Raw genomic sequence first — 17,389 nt, 5'->3', positions numbered from 1 at the left:
ATGCTACTGATGAGCCTGCTGCCGACATCCAGCATCTACAGCTCCTCTCATCTTCCCTGGACTGGAATCGGAGCTTCTCGCTGAACCGTCTGATCAGTTTCTCGCTGTTTTAGTTCACCATCAGCTCTCTCATAGCTGGGTTTTTTGGCTGCAGAAGGCAGTTTTTTTCAGCACATATAGTTCTAAGAAAACCCACTCTACACCACCTACAGACGGTTTGTGGTCAGCAAAGTGAGCATAGTGGAGTACTGAGATGCTCCGCAGCCAGGTATTTTCCTTCAGGACGCCAGAATCATAAATAAAACAGAGTGAAGAGGATTTTTAAACATGGTCGGTCACTATTGTAGGCGTGATTAAGCTTCAATTACAATTCTGGAAAATACTGTTGACAATTTCTTTAGAAAATAGCAGAAGAATAATACTGAACTAACAACAGTTTGGCAGTAACGGCAAGGCGCTGCAGATCCAGGTCCAGCAGCTGTGTCTGCAGCCTGTATGGTTTCGCGCACATCCATGCTGTATGCTGTGTAAACCAGTCGGCTGGGAGGGAGTTTACTGTGTAAGCAGAGGAGCAGGTGGACCGCCGGCAGAGTGAACTGTATGCAAACATCACTCTCAATGCTGTGATCAGGCCTGGAGAAACAGAAAGAGACTGATCACGCAGACGGCTGCTTTTAGCATTCAGAGTGTCACTTAATGCCATTATTTGTGAAACGTGATCGGGTTCATCTCAGGTGAAACAAAACAGATAAAGTCTCTGTTGCAGGAGTCAGCGCTGCCAACACTGAATGACTAATAAGTGGTGGAGTTGAGTCTTTCTTTCTTTTCCTTGACTGATCACTTTGCCAAGAAAGACAAATATTCTGCCTCATTTCTTTAATATTTGATCACATGCTGATGAATTAAGGTGCACATTCGGTAACCCGGCGTTCCTCATGTCAGGAAGTCTCTCCCTCTCAAAGCAGGACACCGATCCGGGCAGGAAACCTCATCTGAGCAGGTACGTGCAGGATCGGGAACAGGAGAGGAGAGAAGGCCACCTCAGATTCGCCACCGAGCCAAAACAGTCAACGAAAGGCCGCAGGCGGTTGCCAGGCAACACTATCCCTATCACAGCAGGAAGGGGAGTCGAACAGTACATTAATCACTTTCAGCTCCATCTCACAAGAGTCCCTGCGCTCCGCCGCTCTGGTCAGACAGAGGTTTCCACGCTCCGTTCGGTCGCGCCGGCCCAGCTTCTTAGCATTTAGGAAAGGGTGCATCAGAGTCGTTTATGAAGCGTATCTGTGGAAATTAACGTGATATGAATGGTGAGGTTATAGAGTAAAAGCACACCCACATTATAATGAGGCGACATTAAAATGATCCTTTGTCCTTTATTGCTGTAACCTTCTCTTGTGGCGGCATCCCCAGTAGGAGGCTGCATTAATTGGCAATGCACAGTCCCTCACAGCTCTGCCAGTGCTGAGAATTACTGCAGCAGATCTGTGAATTGAGGAAAATCCAGAAAAAAAACAGAAAGGAAGAAAAAAAAAATCAAAACGCCGCATGTGGGTGGATTCACTTGAGTAAAAAATGACAAGGTTTTCCCTGCTCAGCCGGCACGCAGAAACAGACCTAATCAAATACGAAAACAGTGTGCACAGCGAGCCAGACGGAGCGAGCCGCGCGAGGGAATCAATTCAGGTATCGATCAGCGAGAGGTAACTCCGCGGTGGGAGAGCTGTCAGCACGTTTTAGGGAAAATCAACATCTAAATACCCACAAACAGAGGCAGTCCCTCAACGGAGTAAAATGTCAAAAACCCAACCATGTTCAGAGTGGAAAGAGAAGATTCCGATACCGGAAAACCGCCGTCGATACTCAACACACTGTAGATTATATTCTGCCTGGATATCAAGAGGAGGTGAAATCCAGTTCCTACAATACCAGCAACTTTAAATCACCTGTGATTGTGACATTTAAACCAGTAGTTGGTTTAACATCAACTCATAGACCAAAAAAAAAAACAAAAAAACAAAAGGGCCTCAACTTCCAGCCAGGCTGAGACAGTTGGATAACACACACTCTGTGAATGTGAGCTTTTTGTGTCTCACAGATGTCACTGCAGTAAAGTGGCATTTGGAGGGACCAATATAATCATGCTTTCTGAGCTCTTTTCTTTTCTTTTTTTCTTTTTTGATTGCTTTTCAGAGTATTTTCAGCCAAATCTTAATCACAGATGACATGACAGCAAACTCACCACCTTACATGACTCACTGGAGAAACTGGAATTACTCAATCTGGATCATCCGCCACAATTCAGTCGGACCTACTTATATGATGAGGAAATAAAAATAGTAGCACTCTCCAGAACATGCAGTCACGGCTCACACTCTGCTGTCAGATGGCGAGTGACGAGCGAGGAGAGAAAAATGTGTGACAGCTTTGTGCGGCCATATTCAGCCACATGTGAGAGAAATCTGTGCAGACAGAAACAAACAGCCAGCGACTGGATCACACTGTGGTGTCACAAATATGCTTGGTGGATTTAACAAACCCTGTCATTGTTTTTTAGCTGGAATCAGCTCCACATGCAGGCTGACCGACAGGAACACAGAAAAAAAGGCCAGTATATGTAAACCAGGTGGCAGCAATCAGGTGAGAGACATCAGGGAGGGAAAGACTGATCAAACTGGAAGATGGGAGACGAGAAACCAGTCAGAATCCAACAAAACACACCAAAGACAACATTAACCATGATATTTCACTGCTAAACCGTGAATATTCATAGTTGGATCCACTGATAACGGAGCAAAGCAAAGGTCAAATATACACTTATTTTAATTTCCTCTCTCTGGGAATATGGAAGTCCCAGGAGTTTGAATGTTCTCTCCATGCTGGTGTGAAGAGCTCTGGTTTCCTCCCACAAACCAGAAAACATGAAATCCCACTGTTTTGGAGATTATTGTGGATGTGGATATGAGTGACACTGTACAACAACCAAATATGAGATTATATTTTTAATGGCTGTCTGTTGTGCGTGCTCAGTGTCCAGGTGTAACACTCTGAATTTAATAGAGCTATAGATGTATGGATGATAAGAAAAACGAAATCCCCCACTTTTCATTTACAACTTCAATCAAAAATCATATTGCATTTAGTCTTTTTCTCTTTATTAGTCCACCCAAACACTGACATATTTGATAGATAACAATATAAATCCCAGTCTGATCCTTTTAGATCAAGATCATTTAACACACTGCAGTTTTCAATGCCCATCATGAACTTGTGTGCAGGGTTATTATCTTGTTTTTATATTGTTGTTTCTGTTGTTGTTGTCCGGAATACTTATTATAATTGTATCATTTTGCTACTTTTACTACTGTTAATAATGCAAATTTTTACATTGTGGGACAAATAAAGGCTTATCTTATCTTATCTTATCTTATCTTATCTCATCTTCTTGATAATGTTGGTGATGAGGCTATAAATAAATGTCCTGGTGTTGATTTTCTTGGAGAGCGTCTTGCGGTGCGTCCTCTTCCAGAAAACAGCGCCTTCCTCCCTGGTTCGAGTGAACTTCAGCCACTGCATCTGCAGCAGCGGCAGCAGCAGCAGGCCTGTGGGGAGCCACCGCGTGTTCCTGAGCACTGCTCATCCTTAATGATCTCCATGGCTGCTGATGAGAGCGGACCAGAGCCGGACCTGCTCAAACTGCGCCAATTCCCCGCAGAGGACGGACGCGCGGCGGCGGCGCGTCCACAGAGCGCCGCGCTCCTCTGAAACCACCACACACACCTGCTCCCATCGAGGTTGTTGAACCTGTCTGCGAAAAGGACAAGCGCTGTCTGGTCTTTTACGTAATTTATTTATTTATATATTTATTTTTTTGCGTGGCTTTTGCGCCGGGCGTCGCGCGCCTCGTGGAGCGGGATTATTCCGAGGAGCTCCGTGCGTTCCCTCCTCCCCGCATCCGCTGTTGTCCTCCTCCACAGCAGACTGGGAGTCGGTCTGGAACTGGGGGGGCTTTTCGCATGCAGCAGCGGGGTAAACAAACCAGGAGCTGTTTTCATGAAGCCCGGCGTCTCTGCTTGAGGTGAGCGTCCTTCTCCATCCTTCTCCGCTGCGCACGCTTCCACGTCGAGCGCGTTTGTTTTCCTCCAGAATGGTGCAATGCAACGCTTCTCCAGCCTCAGATCGCACAAGGGCATCTCGGAATATCACGAGTTGCAGACCATTCCGGGGTTGGACATTTACAATCTTTGCTTTATTGGCTATTTTGTGTGTTTTTAACGCGTGCTGGTGTGTTTTTCCGCGCGTCACGGAGGAAGAAAGAGAGAGGGAAGGAGGGAGAGACAGGGAAATGGAGAGAGGAAGAAAATCGGTACCGTTCCTCCAGGAGTGTGAATGCACATGGGTTAGTGCGTGCGTGCGTGTGTATGTGTTTGTGTGTGCCAGGGGAAAGTTTGTGCTGGAAACGGTGTTTGCGTGAGGAAGGAAGACGAAAAGAGGCACAGTGCATCACAGAGCTGCATGTTCCCTGTGTGGCTCAGAGGGGAGGAGGGCATGCTCACTTGCTGAAGTGCATTATGTAAAAATACTGCTGCTTTAATGACTTTAATATTGATTTCAGGCAGTGGGGCATTTTCTAAGAAGAGTAGCAAGATGGAGCTGCAGCTGTAGAACCACAGTCTTTCATTATTCATTAAAACAGGACGTAAACAAACTGCAAAATCAGTGTCCGAATCTCTTCCACAAAAAGAGATAAGAGAGAAAAGAGAAATTCATTCAGTATTTATGCCATCTCTAATGCAGGATGTCGTATTGGTTCTAATCAGGGTTTATTAATGACCTAAAACAATCTCTTCTTCCTTTTTTCAGCCATTCAGCCGATGTAACTGGAAATCCCGCAGCTGCCCCTCAAGACTTTTCCTGAGAATGGGATCATAGTGAGCGTCCCTGGGATCTGAAACACTTGCTAGCATGTTGCAGCCTTCCGGCAGAGCAGGTGGCGGCCCGTGGGAAACGTCTCCTCTCGGGGCTTGTGGGAGATGGGCCCTGCTGGTCTCCCTCTGCACAGCCTACCTCTGCCTTCCGGGGGCGGCGGGGTCGGCGGTGAACTGCCACAAAAACTGCATCTGCGCCTCCAACATCATCAGCTGCTCCAAGATGAATCTGTCGGTCGTCCCGACGGGGCTGCCGCTCTACACCGCCGTGCTGGATCTCAGCTATAACAAGATCGGCCGGCTGCAGTCGGAGTGGACCACAGTGAAGCTGCCGAACCTCCACAACCTCCTGCTCAGCCACAACGGGCTCCACTTTGTGTCTCTAGAGGCGTTCGTCTATGTCAAACACCTCCGCTATTTGGATCTGTCCTCGAACAACCTGCGGCAGCTGGAGGAGTTCATCTTCGAGCCCCTGGTCAACCTGGAGGTCCTCCTGCTGTACAACAACCAAATCACACAGATCGATCGCTCCGCCTTCATCGGCATGGTCAACCTGCAGAAGCTGTACCTCAGCCAGAACCAAATCTCTCGCTTCCCCGTGGAGCTGGTGCGGGAGAAGTCCCGTTTGGAGAAGCTCACCCTCCTGGACGTGTCCTCCAACAAGATCAAGATGCTGCGGATCGACGAGCTGCAGGCCCTGCCTGCCTGGATTAAAAACGGCCTCTACTTCCACAACAACCCGCTGCTGTGCCACTGTGATCTCTACACGCTCCTCGCTCACTGGTCCATCCGGAAGCTCAACTCCGCCGTGGACTTCAGAGACGACTTCACCTGCGTCCTCCCCGGCCCCGAAAAGACGCCGGTCGGGGTGTTCGAGCTGAGCGGCAACTCCATGAACTGCAGCACGTTTGAGGAGAAAGACGAAGAGGCGTATCTGAAGCAGACCCTGACGCTGGGCTGCGACACCAAGCACAGGGACATGGCCAAGACCTGGAGGCTGCCCGGGAACGTCCCCGTGACGGCGGGAAGCAACCAGACCGCCAAAGTCCTGCCGGACGGCAGCCTGCAGATCAGTCCGGTGAGAGCCGAGGACTCCGGCACCTACACCTGCATCGCCATGAGCGAGGCGTTCAACGAGACCATCTACGTGGTGCTCAAGGTTTACAACTTCACCATGGAGGGGAGCGGCGACACGCTGAACACAGCGTACACCACGCTGGTGGGCTGCCTGGCCAGCGTGGTGCTGGTGCTCATGTACCTCTACCTGACGCCCTGCCGCTGCTTCTGCTGCCCCAGCAAGAACAAGGCCCAGGGCGAGGACAGCATCCACTCCTCCATGCTCAGCGTCACGCCCACGCACGGCGACCCGGAGCTCAAGGCCGAGCTCAACCGCCACGTGGCGTTCATAGACTCCAAGGACTTGCAGGGGCAGAACGGGAAGCTGAATCCCACCGAGGAGGAGGAGGAGGATGAGGAGGAGGAAGACGAGGAGCTGGACGCAGAGGCCGGTTCCCTCATGAAGGGGAAGAGGAAGAAGTCAGTAGCAGAGTCCATCAGCTCCGTCTTCTCAGACACTCCGATGGTGGTCTGAGAGGAATCCGGCAGAGGCGGCAGGCGTCACATGACTGGACGTATGACGGGACTACAAGAGCCATGTTTTAGTTTATATCAATCCTGACTAGTGACCTTGTGGGAGAAATCTATGGAGGGATCTCCTTCGTTCGTAGTTTCCAGCACGTGGGAAAAAACAGACTTGAAAGGGAGTAAAAAAGACAAACTGTCTTGTTGTCATGTGGGACAATGAACAGGACTTTTCCAGCAATTTAATCTGTAGCACTTAATATTCATACTGTGAAGGATGGTGGTGGACTCAGACGGTGGAAGCCAACAGTCTTACTCTAGTAAATGATGTACTGAGGAAGGGATCTATTACACTGAAGAGTGTGGGAAATAAGTAGAGCGAATTTAGTTTTCAAAAGCATAATATGTTACACGTAGTATATATCAGAACCAGAACTGGCTCATATTTATATTGATTAAGAATGATTAGAATAGATCGCATCCTGTGTAAACAATAGAGCATAGGTCCATTCATCCATGGGAGGAAAGATTTAGAGTCACATTAACCTGGCGTCACCTGCAGTGAAGCGGCGTGCCAGAACGCCTCGTCACGAGACTCCAGAACGCAGCAGAGACGGTGGGAAGATAAATTCTATCCATGAGTAGTCAGATAATCATATATGAAAGCAGGAACGCAAACATATTAAAAGATGCTGCGTCATATTCAGGACTTCGTGGAACTCGGTTGTAGTAAATTAGATCCTTATTAGCATTCATTCTTGTCATGAACTGTGATGAAACGCAGATGCTTTTTGCTTTAAAGAATCAACTTTGGTGCATATTGTTATTCAGCTTTTTGGACCCCATTTACACGACAACGCTTCAAGTGGAAAATGCTTCGTTTCTGCATTTTCGTTTCACTTGTCAGCATTTTGAAAACGATGTCCGTTTACACGGCAATGGCAGAAACGCCCAAAACTAATGCAGTTTTCACACTGGGCCACCAGGGAGGCGTTTTCAGCATCTTCGAGCGCCGTTGTCATGGAAACGGACCCCGAAACACAACTGAAGTTCGGCATTTTCACTTGAAAACGTTGTTGTGTAACCAGGGCCTGAATTACAGCGACCTTTGTAGTTTTCCATTGAATAAAAACATGGAATGCCTTCAGGAGACACACGCCGGCGGGCAGAGGCGTCCATCCTCTGCTGCAACCGTTGAGGGAGGGACAGACGCGTGTTTGTCGTTACGCTGAGGTGCCACGTTACCGTCGTCCGAGTCCGACTCGTCCTCGTCTCGGCCGGGTTAAAGGAAAGTCAACGACAGCAGCTGCAGTGTTTAACCGGTTGTTTCTGTTCTCTGTGTCAAATGTGCACCTTACTCCGAGTCCAGAATTGTTTTGTTCGCAAAAGAAAAGATTTTCATGCATCATAAATGATGTGGTATATCAGTGTTGGATGACGCTTGTTGCCTGGATGGACGGCTCCGGTTTTTGCTTTGTGGTTGAAACGTTGTTTACATGAGTCAAAGTGGAAGGAGAGGAAAATGTTTGTGGTTTCTCCAGAATATTTACTTCACGATTGATTTGATTTGTTGAGGAAAGACCTCGGCGTCATGTCTGTAGCTGCTGACAGGAGATCTCTGGTGGAACAAGCCATTTAAACGCTGAATGGATCGGATGCTGCACATATATAACTATATATTTATCTACGACCTTCAAACAGGAAGCCGTCTCACCGTCAGCTGGGAAGGGGGATTGAATTAAGCGGTGCCATGTCGGCGTCGTAATACAATGAGGGAGGCCTGGCGTAAACGCTAATTGCATCTTTTGATGGGACGGCGCTTCCCTGTTTGCTGTTAGTTTGTGTGTGTGTGTGTGTGTGTGTGTGTGTGTGTGTGTGTGTGAGCTGGAGGGGAGGCCGGTGTGCTAACATGAGTCACGGCGACACAAAGCCATCCTCCCTGGCTCTGCCGGTAAACCGTCTGCCTCCGTTCAGCCCAGATGTGTCGGCTTTGTTTGTCCGCCTTTTGTCATTAGGCCGCCCTGACTTAAGCTCAAAAGCAATTATTCAGCCAGGCAATGAATGTGATGCCCTTTAAACGGTCTGCGGTTTGTTTATGGAGGGGGGAGACGCCCGCAGCTGTCGTTCCACAGGGCTCAGAAAGTTGAAGAATATTTGGAAAAATCAATGTCTGTGTGAATCACCGGCGACTTGTAGCTGAATAACAACTCAACCCTCACATGTTAAGAAGTAGTTGTTTCTGGGTGGAAGAGGTTTTTTTTACGCAAAATAGGTGGAATCTTCACAGTCACTGTGTGCACCGCAGCATCTCCTGTGTGGGTGAGAAGAGGAAGTCACACTTATCAGGGAGGTGGTGCGTGAATCATTCCACTCTCTCACACGTCGGAATACCAGGTGGAGAAAGAAAAAAAAAAAAGGAGAAGGAGCAGCAAAAAATACCGCGACGCGCTCCAAGTCAAGCCACATTTAGCCGGCCTGCAGGCCGGCCGCGTTTGGCCAAGAAATCTGTCACTTCTCCAGGAATCCCGCTTCTCATTTTCACCCTCCGGAGCTGAAACACGCTGAAAGTCGACCCATTTCCTGAATACTGAAATGTAAACATGGGTGTGATCGGCCGCTGAGCTGCACACAGTGAATTTCAGGAGGAGCGGTGTGGAAACACTGCATGTTTTTCCCCCACAAATGAAGCTGAAAGTGCTGATCCGATCAAATCTGCGGTGCTGGTTAATGAGCGGTCTACCGCTCTGTCCGAACACCACGGTGTCGTCCTGGACGGAGGGAACACTCCTGCTGGGAGGGAGAGGAGCAGCTTTGAAGTCTCCAAAGCTAATTTGCCTTCCTATGAATATATTTATCTATATATACAGTATATATGTATTGAGACTCACTTTCTGTGTTTAGTATTGATTAGTTGTGTACTGCTATGTTCTACCAGTGTACTGACTGTATTCCTGTGTAATCCAATGTTCATTTTGTCGTTAGTTGTTTTGAGCACTCCAGTCTTGATATAAATGTTTATTTTTTAATCTGGATCAAGGGGGGGATTTTCGTTTGTTTGCTTTTTTTTTTTATTCTTAATTGAATGAGGATGTATTTTACCCTCGGCTAGTGAAGATTGCGATCTGAACATGTATCTGGAACGTGCATGGGAAGAGAGTCAGTGGATCCGATGCGTCCTGAAGGGCAGTGAGTATGTAGCCTCCAGTTATCGTCGGTCAGTATTTGACTTTACTAATAAAGCCATAAGCAATTTGAAAAATGACATGATCTAATGCAGTGGTTTTTCACATGTGGGGTAATCTACATCACAGTCAGAGAGAGAGAGAGAGACAGTCATCCTCCCACCCTGAAGTCCCCTGACGGAGGGAGTTGCATGTTCTGCTGTGAATGAAACGTGGATGGAGAAAGTGACCACCTCCACATCACCGGCTCAGACAAAGGAGCGCTTGAAAGGCTTTAACGGCGGTGGGTGGAGAATATCTCCTGCGAAACTTCTCAAACTCGATGTATGAGAGAGACGGCGTCTTTGGTTTGCAGTCACTTTACAGCAGGGGTGTCAAACATAAGGACTGCGGGCCAAAACCAGCTGACAAGATTCAGATCCGGCTCAAGAAAATGGTACAAATTTTAGTTCTAGAAGATTTTTTTTTTCACATTTCACAATTTTGCACAGGTAATAGTGTATTGTTTTGGGAAAATAAAGCCATTTTCATCACATATACTCTCTGCCGCAATCAGGAAAATCTTTCACGTATGAATTTAAACATTTTTATGGCACTATTGTAGCTGAATATTTCCCAGTGAACTAAAATGAGTTTGACACGTTAACTCAGTTCTGATCAGAGAAAAGAGTCCCTCTGATTCACATCTCCATTTATTCAACAACCAAGCAGCAATCGCAGGAGCGTCGCTGAGGTGAGGAGGCCAAGAGCGCGTCCAGAACGGAGAAGAGCGCTTTCAGCGGAGTTTACTGACCACTGCTTCAGAGATGAGACGGTCGGTCACCGCCATAAAAAATAGAAAGGTCGTGCAGCTGAAGTGGAAATGGATTTGCATGGTCTGCTTAAAAGCTTCTCTGACTGCAGGGTGGGTTCAAAGCAGCGGCCGAGAAAGAAAAACAGAATGCCGAAATAATCAGTTGACTTAATGAAAGGTAAATGTTGCTCATCGTTCAGTTTCTGTTTCTGCAGCCGTCTCATTCTTCATGATGGTCAGTCGTCACATTTGGCCGAACTGAAGCCTCTCGCGGCCCGGTTTTGGACCTCGGGCCTTATGTTTGACAGAATATCAGTGAATCAAAGTGATCACGGTTCAGTTGATTTTCATCTTCTGTAACAAGCACAGAGCTCTTTGTGAGTGTGTGCTGTGCATTTATGTAACCTGGAGGGAAAAGCTGCAGCTGCATCCCGCAGCTCCACTGATGCCTCTGCGCCATCTAGTGGCGGGACCGTTGTAGTGCGTGTAGAAAAAGGCAGCTTGCATTAATGACCAGCAGTGAATCTGGCAGCTCTATCAGTTACTAAGCCTCTTTGATGAAGGGAAATTGGACTAACAGACAGTTGATGTTGAAGAGACGCAGTGGAAGGACACAGAGCGACACCGATCAACTGTGTTTTAATTGTTCTGCCATAAAATGTCCTTAAAGTTTTAGCAGCATAACGAGCAGACTGAGGTATGTTTTATGTTCTCACATAGATAATAAACTGAAACATGTGGACGCTTCAAAAAAAACAAAATTGCAAAAATACACAAATTCATTTGCATACAAATATGTTTTCCTGACAACGGCTGTGCATATAAAAGGTTGTTAAACAGTGAGGAAAAAAAAAAAAAAACAAGGTGTAAAGACAACAGAGCTTGGTCTCCATGATTTAAAGGGACGTGACACCGATCAACAATCATGTGAACTCACTCTGACCCGTAACAGAACAGCCGGAAGCCTGGAAACGGTGACGCCACCTTTCGAGTGGAATAACTTACTTCACACACCCCCGAAACAACACTGTGTAAACACGCTGAGTGCCGACCGCACACACATTCACACACATTCACACACATTCATGCAAAATGTTCCCTAAACGGCCCCTTTAAGGCCGACCTCATCGGCTACACACACTGGATGTAAACAACATTTACAAATCGATCCGTCCGCTGGCTCCTCTCTCCCAGAGCAGCTTGAAAAGAGAGATGTTCAGCTAAACGTCCAGAGCTGCTCGACTTTATACAGAACTGACCTGTAGCAGTACTTCCTGTGCTGCGCTCAGCCGGGGCATCCTTCACACGTCCGCCCGTTTCTCCAAACCCCAGCCGAGGACGTCCTCGATGCTGGAGCGCGACGGGGACGGCAGACATTTGTACTTGGGGGTTCTGGGCAGCGGGGGTCCGCTGCCTTTGCGCTTCTGAACGAGCGGCCCGTGGTCGAACCCCAGGACTCTGCACGGCGCTCCGGACGGCGCCCTCCTGCCGCGGGGGGCGCAGCGCGCGGGCGCGGCCAGCGGGGAGCGCTCGGCGGGGTTCAGGGACAGCGGCCGGCATGGCTTCTTGACGCGCGGCGGACTCCCGAGGGCCGCCTCGGAGGAGGAGGGGGAGAAGGCGTGCGGCTGGCTCTTCTCGTGAAGCGGCCGCTCCCTGATGTACCTGGACGGTCTGTCCTCCACGCCTCCTTTCCTCGGCTGGGGGCTTCCCGGTTTCCCGGCGAGGTGGCAGCGTCGACCGGGAGGCGGCCTGACGGCGGCGGCGGCGGCGGCGGCGGCGGAGGAGGAGTAAGGCCGCTTGGTGCTGTGAGAGTTGTGATGACTTTTGGTTTCCAGTTGTCCCACTGAGGTAGACTGCAGGCAGCGGGAGCCGGCGGAGAGCTTCTCCCCCGGCCGGACTGCCGCTCCGACCAGCGGGGGCGAGACGCGGTGCGGCCGAAGACCTGACGAGACTTGAGGCATTTTTCTGGAGGTTAAAGAAAAATAATAAAAAAATCAGCAAATTTGTGATTATGTGAACAATAACAATTTGATTTACATGTGAAGAACAAAATAACGATCGGGTAGCAAATATGACAATAGCCGAATGTTTCTGTCAGCTCAGCCCTCTCCTCGTCCCACTGCTCAAACGCTGCAGTTCAGCCGGACTCACTTCCACACGTGTGTGTTGGCGTGCCGCTCCAGCATGGCGCTGAGGGCGAGGCGCAGGCGGTGCAGACGCCGGTCGAACGTGAAGATGCTGCAGCCCAGCGTGCGACACCCGAACGTGCAGAGCTGCAAAACACAAGGTTTTGGGGGATTTTTTTTTTTTTTTTAAACACAAAAAGAGGTGAAGCTTCCCTCTGCTGCCCACAGGATGGATCCAAAAGTTACACTTTAGTCCTCTTTTTTTGTCAAACATGAGGCTCGTGGGCCAAAAAGTAGCATCTCCACCCACCCCGAGAGGTTTGGGGTGCCAGGCTGTAGCGGGCAGGTCTGCGGCTTCCTCCTCCTGCTCCTCCTCCTCCTCACTGCCCTCGCTGGACAGCAGGCTGTGGCTGAAGGAGAACGCTGGTTTGAGCTCCACCTCCACACCGGAGCCTCCTTTTCCCTCTGGAAAGCTTTCTGACAGAGTCTTTGACCTGCAAGAAGACAAAATAAATCAAAATGTAGAAGGCAGCAACACGTGGATCGTCCTCACAGAGCAGTAGGTATAGTGATTCACACCAATATGTGAATTTACTGGGATACCTGAGAATGCTGCAGCTCCCACCCTGAGGACTCTTCTTCTCGTCTACATTGTTAGCGAGCTTCTCTTTGGATTTGGTGGGAAGCTGTTCTGCGGCTGCTCTCTGCTCATCGACAGACTCTTTCTTCTGCTGCTGCTCTTGGGTCAAATCCGTCTGTTAAGAGGACAGAAAAATCAGGGTTTTACTCTAAAAGTGAAGGATATGAAGCCGCAAAACTCAGAAATGTGATCATTACATTGCATATAAGCTGCCGGACGGGCAGCTTCTTCTTTTCTGGATCCAGACCGCTGCAGAGTTTGTTCAGCTCACTTTCTTTTTCTGGGTGAAACAATGCAAAAAAAAAAAAAAAAAAAAAAATCATTAACACGTTCACATCTGACGATGAAGATGCACGAGACACGGAAGAGAACCAGGCAGAAGACTCACTGTTGAGGCTTTTGTTGGTTCGACTGTAGGTTCTCATTCCACGGACAGAACAGGGAGGCTCAGTGGACTGACCGGCCGGCGACTTCTGAACAGAGAGCCTGTCTGACGGGGGAGCGGCGGTGGAGGAGGAGGAGGAGGAGGAGGAGGAGGAGGAGGAGGAGGATGATGAGTCGCTCGGAGGCGGCGGTGCGGAGGGCCACGGAGGAACCCTGGGCTGTGGCGTGGAGGAGGGCGGGTGGAGCAGAGGAGGCTTTTCCTTTTCCGAGAACTTCACTGAAGATAAACTGAAGAGGGAGACGGAGAAACGAGTTTCAAAATGTGTTTCATGCAGTTTAGACTCAAATTACACACAAACTTATGATCTTCAAGATAAAAACTGCACATTAAGAGACTTTTTAGATACATTTTCAAAGAAAATCAAAGTTACGCTGCATCGATCATGTGACTTTTCATCTGTGTACATGCTACTAAAGACTTCCATTCATTCTTAAAACCTCTGCTTTAATTCAGAATTTTAGACTTAATTGCAAAAGCAACATGATGAAGCAGTAAAGGCTGTGAATGAAGAAAGCGGCCTTGGAGTTTGAGGTTCCTTTTCCTGCTCTTAAGTTTAACTTAAACACTTAACATTTCTATACCTGCTTTGAATAATAAAACATAATGATCCACTGTGGTTTTTAGCCTGGATTTACTTTCACCTTTTAGTCATGTGTTCTGCTCATTGTTATAAAAAAATGAAAAACAGATGATGTGCTCACAATTCAGATTTTTTTTGTGTGTGTTTACCATAAAATATTTTGCAAAATTCTGCAAATCTAATTCTGAATGGCAGGAAATGACCACGTACACAAAATGCACACGTGTACAAACCGTATGGAGATGTTTCAAACAGGCACTTTTACATTTGTCATTGTGACAAAATAAGATTTTTTTTAAACAGATTTTTTAGTACAAATGCTAAACTTCACCCTATTGGACGCCTTCGTGATGCTAGTTACCATGCCGACGGCCCGCCCACAGCATCAGCTGCTGTTTGAAGTAACTGAATCCTGTGACATACACCGATCATCAATATTTAAAGCGACATTTACAGTCTAATCACAGCTTCAAACCGTACCTCGCTGTCTCCTTGTGGTCCTTTGAAGGCCTGCTCCGGTGGCCGGGTGACACCGCTGCGGACACATCGCCGCCGTCTTTCTGCCGTCTCACGCAAGGAGAAGCACTCGAAGAGGACGGAGGTCGCAGCTGAGGAGCCAGGGCGGACGGCTGGCCGCACATCCACATGACGGGGCCGTGCAACCTCTCGCAGTGCTTCTCGAAGGCCTGAGGCTTCACCACCAGGCCGCAGTGGCTGCACACCACCAGGAAAAACTCATCGTGCGCTGGACAATGGCCAAATATATTCATGTCTGCAGGAGAGAATACAAAGCAGAGATGTAGCAGCTGAAGCAACGCACTGGGAGAGAGGTCATATTGACGGTGTCTGTGTTCACCTTCTTTCCTGAGGGTCATCGTTTCGGGCCCGTCCGTCCCATTTTTGCTGTCCTCATTACAGCCACCTGCAGAGGAACAACAGTCAACAATGTGTAGATATTTTTTCATCTGATAACCAATTGTTATTTTTACCAGAGAGATGACGAAAAGATGCAATTTACATTTCACCCTGTCCTGCCAAAAGCATTTGCTCAGCTCTCCAAGCCAGGTGTTCCAATTACTTCCATGGCCACAGGTGTATAAAGTCAAGCACCCAGGCATGCAGACTATTTAACATCAGTGAAAGACATTCGTGGGGATTCTGCTGTGGGCCTGTTTTGGGGGAGCGGGGCTCGGCCTCTCAGTTCCAGTAAAAGGAACTCTGAAAGCCTCAGCAGACCAAGACAGGTTCTCAGGTTCTCAACTTTGTGGCAACAGTTTGGAGATGGACCCTTCCTGCTCCAACATGCTGGCACACCAGAGCACAAAGCAGGTCCATGAAGACCTGGATGATCCAGTTTTGACCTGGCCTGCACAAAGTCCAGACCTCTACCGAGGAGAACACCTCTGGGATGAATTAGAGCGAAGACTGCCAGTCAGGTCTTTTCTTCCCACATCAGTGTCTGATCTCACAAATGAGGCAAAATTCCTGTTAACACACCCCAAAACCTTGTGGAAAACCTTCGTAGAAGAGTTGGAGATGTTATAGCTGCAAAGGGTGGAGCGATACCATGTTAAATCCTCTGGTTTAGGAATGGGGTGTCATCAAAAATCATTCTGGCTGTATAATGTGTGTGTGTGTGTGTTTGTGTGTGTGGTTCATGTTTTAGATGCTTCCTCTGTGTGATTACAGTGTTCAAAAAGTCAAACAATAGAACTTCTGGACCACCAAAGCAGTGTCCCACACCTGTTTGTGATCAGATGTGCACCTCTGAGGTGTTTTCTCCTCTATTTAAAGCTTTTCACTGGATGGAAAGTATTTAACACAGACTAGTTTTGTTTTTCTGTAGTGGGGTAGTCGTGTTTTATGTCTGTTAACGAGTTGTACAAATCCTTTCAAGGAACTAAATCCTCAAGTAAATGTTGCTGTCCTTGACAGGCTAAAGCTGAAGCTGAAGAGTCCACCGGGAAGACGAGATCACTGAGTTTTCCTCTCGGGTCTTTGATTACATCGCACATTGATCAGAAACGATGGTTTTATTCAGTGTTTACTGTTAACATTTGAGGCTCCCGCACTCGGACCTGGCAGGTGTTTCAAATGAACTGGATTCCAGGTTAACCGGTGACCGACTTCCTTTGGCGTCCCATGTTGCTGCTGGTAACAGCAAATGTCAAAAACACAGGCAGAAAATCTGCAGCTGTCCTGTCGAACGCCGCTTAGAAGCATTCACGATTAGTGTCGGCCCTTCGGTGATTCTCTACTTTTTTCGGGTTATAAACATCTGCTGTTACTAGCAGCAACAAGGGACGCTACAGGACGTCAGACACCAGTTAACAGGGAAACCGCTTTATCCGAAACACGGGTCTTTTGTTTGGGTTGAGCTTTCTGAGTCTTTGAGACGCAAAATAAACCACAGGACGCTCGAACTAGGACAAGGTGAATATCAGGAGTGAGACAGGGGAGTACGACTCACCGTCAGACGATAAAATATTCACCCTGTCTACCCAACAACTCCAGTTTAATCCGACAAAGTCGTCGAGATTAAGGTTTCGCCGATCCAAAGCGGCCATTGCTGCTCTTGCGCGCGCGTTCACGAGGTGCGCGTCACGATGTTCGGGGGCGCGCCGGAACATTATGTTACAAATAAATAAGAAGTAGATATGTAAGGAAGACTAATGGAAAAATACAAAAAGAACATAAAAACCAACAATGCAAACAAGTAATGAAAAAAAAAAATGAATTTTTCAAAACCATGACCAAAAATAATTAATCAAAAATGATACAATATTGACATGTATTTGAGATCTGTTTAAAATATTTTGGAATTATATTACTCTTGCCATAACAGTAAAACATATCTCAGCCACTCTTGAGTTCTAAATAGTCCTCTATCAATAAAGACTGTTGGATCATTGTGCTCACGTGTCATTTTTATTTAAGATATCGGATCATTTGTGTCAACATCCTGGTTCCCTGTCAAGAGCAAAGCAGCAAAGGGAGCAGCAAAAACCAGTCATGCTCATTACACTTCAAGCTATCTGGTTTGACCGGCCATGTCTTCCTCTCTGGCTGAGGTTGCTCCACTTTATGGTCCTCTATGTGTGTGTGTGTGTGTGT

At 47.8% G+C, this 17,389-nt stretch overlaps 2 protein-coding genes across 3 annotated transcripts; one reads left to right on the top strand and one right to left on the bottom strand.

The window, feature by feature from the left end:
* Positions 1–3,898: 3,898 nt before the first annotated feature.
* Positions 3,899–13,095, top strand: amigo1 (adhesion molecule with Ig-like domain 1). 2 transcript variants are annotated; one of them, XR_003933647.1, is made up of 3 exons: positions 3,899–4,078; positions 4,873–6,654; positions 13,084–13,095. XR_003933647.1 is itself a non-coding variant. In XM_030118030.1 (2 exons), exon 2 carries the CDS (start codon positions 4,966–4,968, stop codon positions 6,517–6,519), a length of 1,554 nt encoding a protein of 517 aa, XP_029973890.1. In that variant the 5' UTR covers positions 3,899–4,078; positions 4,873–4,965; the 3' UTR covers positions 6,520–9,532. The 2 variants fall into 2 exon arrangements, 1 of the variants encoding a protein (XP_029973890.1); XM_030118030.1 differs by lacking the exon at positions 13,084–13,095 and having other exon boundaries at positions 4,873–9,532.
* atxn7l2b (ataxin 7-like 2b) lies at positions 11,108–16,844 on the bottom strand. Its single transcript, XM_030118029.1, has 9 exons — positions 16,746–16,844; positions 15,132–15,197; positions 14,756–15,047; positions 13,639–13,922; positions 13,448–13,530; positions 13,214–13,365; positions 12,921–13,104; positions 12,636–12,757; positions 11,108–12,449 (listed from the first exon to the last, which is right to left on the bottom strand). The coding sequence occupies exons 1-9, from the start codon at positions 16,840–16,842 to the stop codon at positions 11,786–11,788; spliced, it is 1,944 nt and encodes a 647-aa protein (XP_029973889.1). The 5' UTR covers positions 16,843–16,844; the 3' UTR covers positions 11,108–11,785.
* Positions 16,845–17,389: the final 545 nt, after the last annotated feature.

Source organism: Salarias fasciatus, chromosome 20 (genome assembly GCF_902148845.1).
Source record: "Salarias fasciatus chromosome 20, fSalaFa1.1, whole genome shotgun sequence".
NCBI lineage: Eukaryota > Metazoa > Chordata > Actinopteri > Blenniiformes > Blenniidae > Salarias > Salarias fasciatus.
The sequence above is the reverse complement of the archived record's forward strand: the minus strand, read 5'-3'. Positions and strand labels throughout refer to the sequence as shown.

Coding starts and splice junctions, on each gene's coding strand:
- atxn7l2b (XM_030118029.1), bottom strand. CDS start 16,842: ATGGCCGCTTTGGATCGGCGAAACCTTAATCTCGACGACTTTGTCGGA. Junction 15,198..16,745: donor GAATATTTTATCGTCTGACG/GTGAGTCGTACT, acceptor GTTCCTCTGCAG/GTGGCTGTAATGAGGACAGC. Junction 15,048..15,131: donor GATGACCCTCAGGAAAGAAG/GTGAACACAGAC, acceptor TCTCTCCTGCAG/ACATGAATATATTTGGCCAT.
- amigo1 (XM_030118030.1), top strand. CDS start 4,966: ATGTTGCAGCCTTCCGGCAGAGCAGGTGGCGGCCCGTGGGAAACGTCT.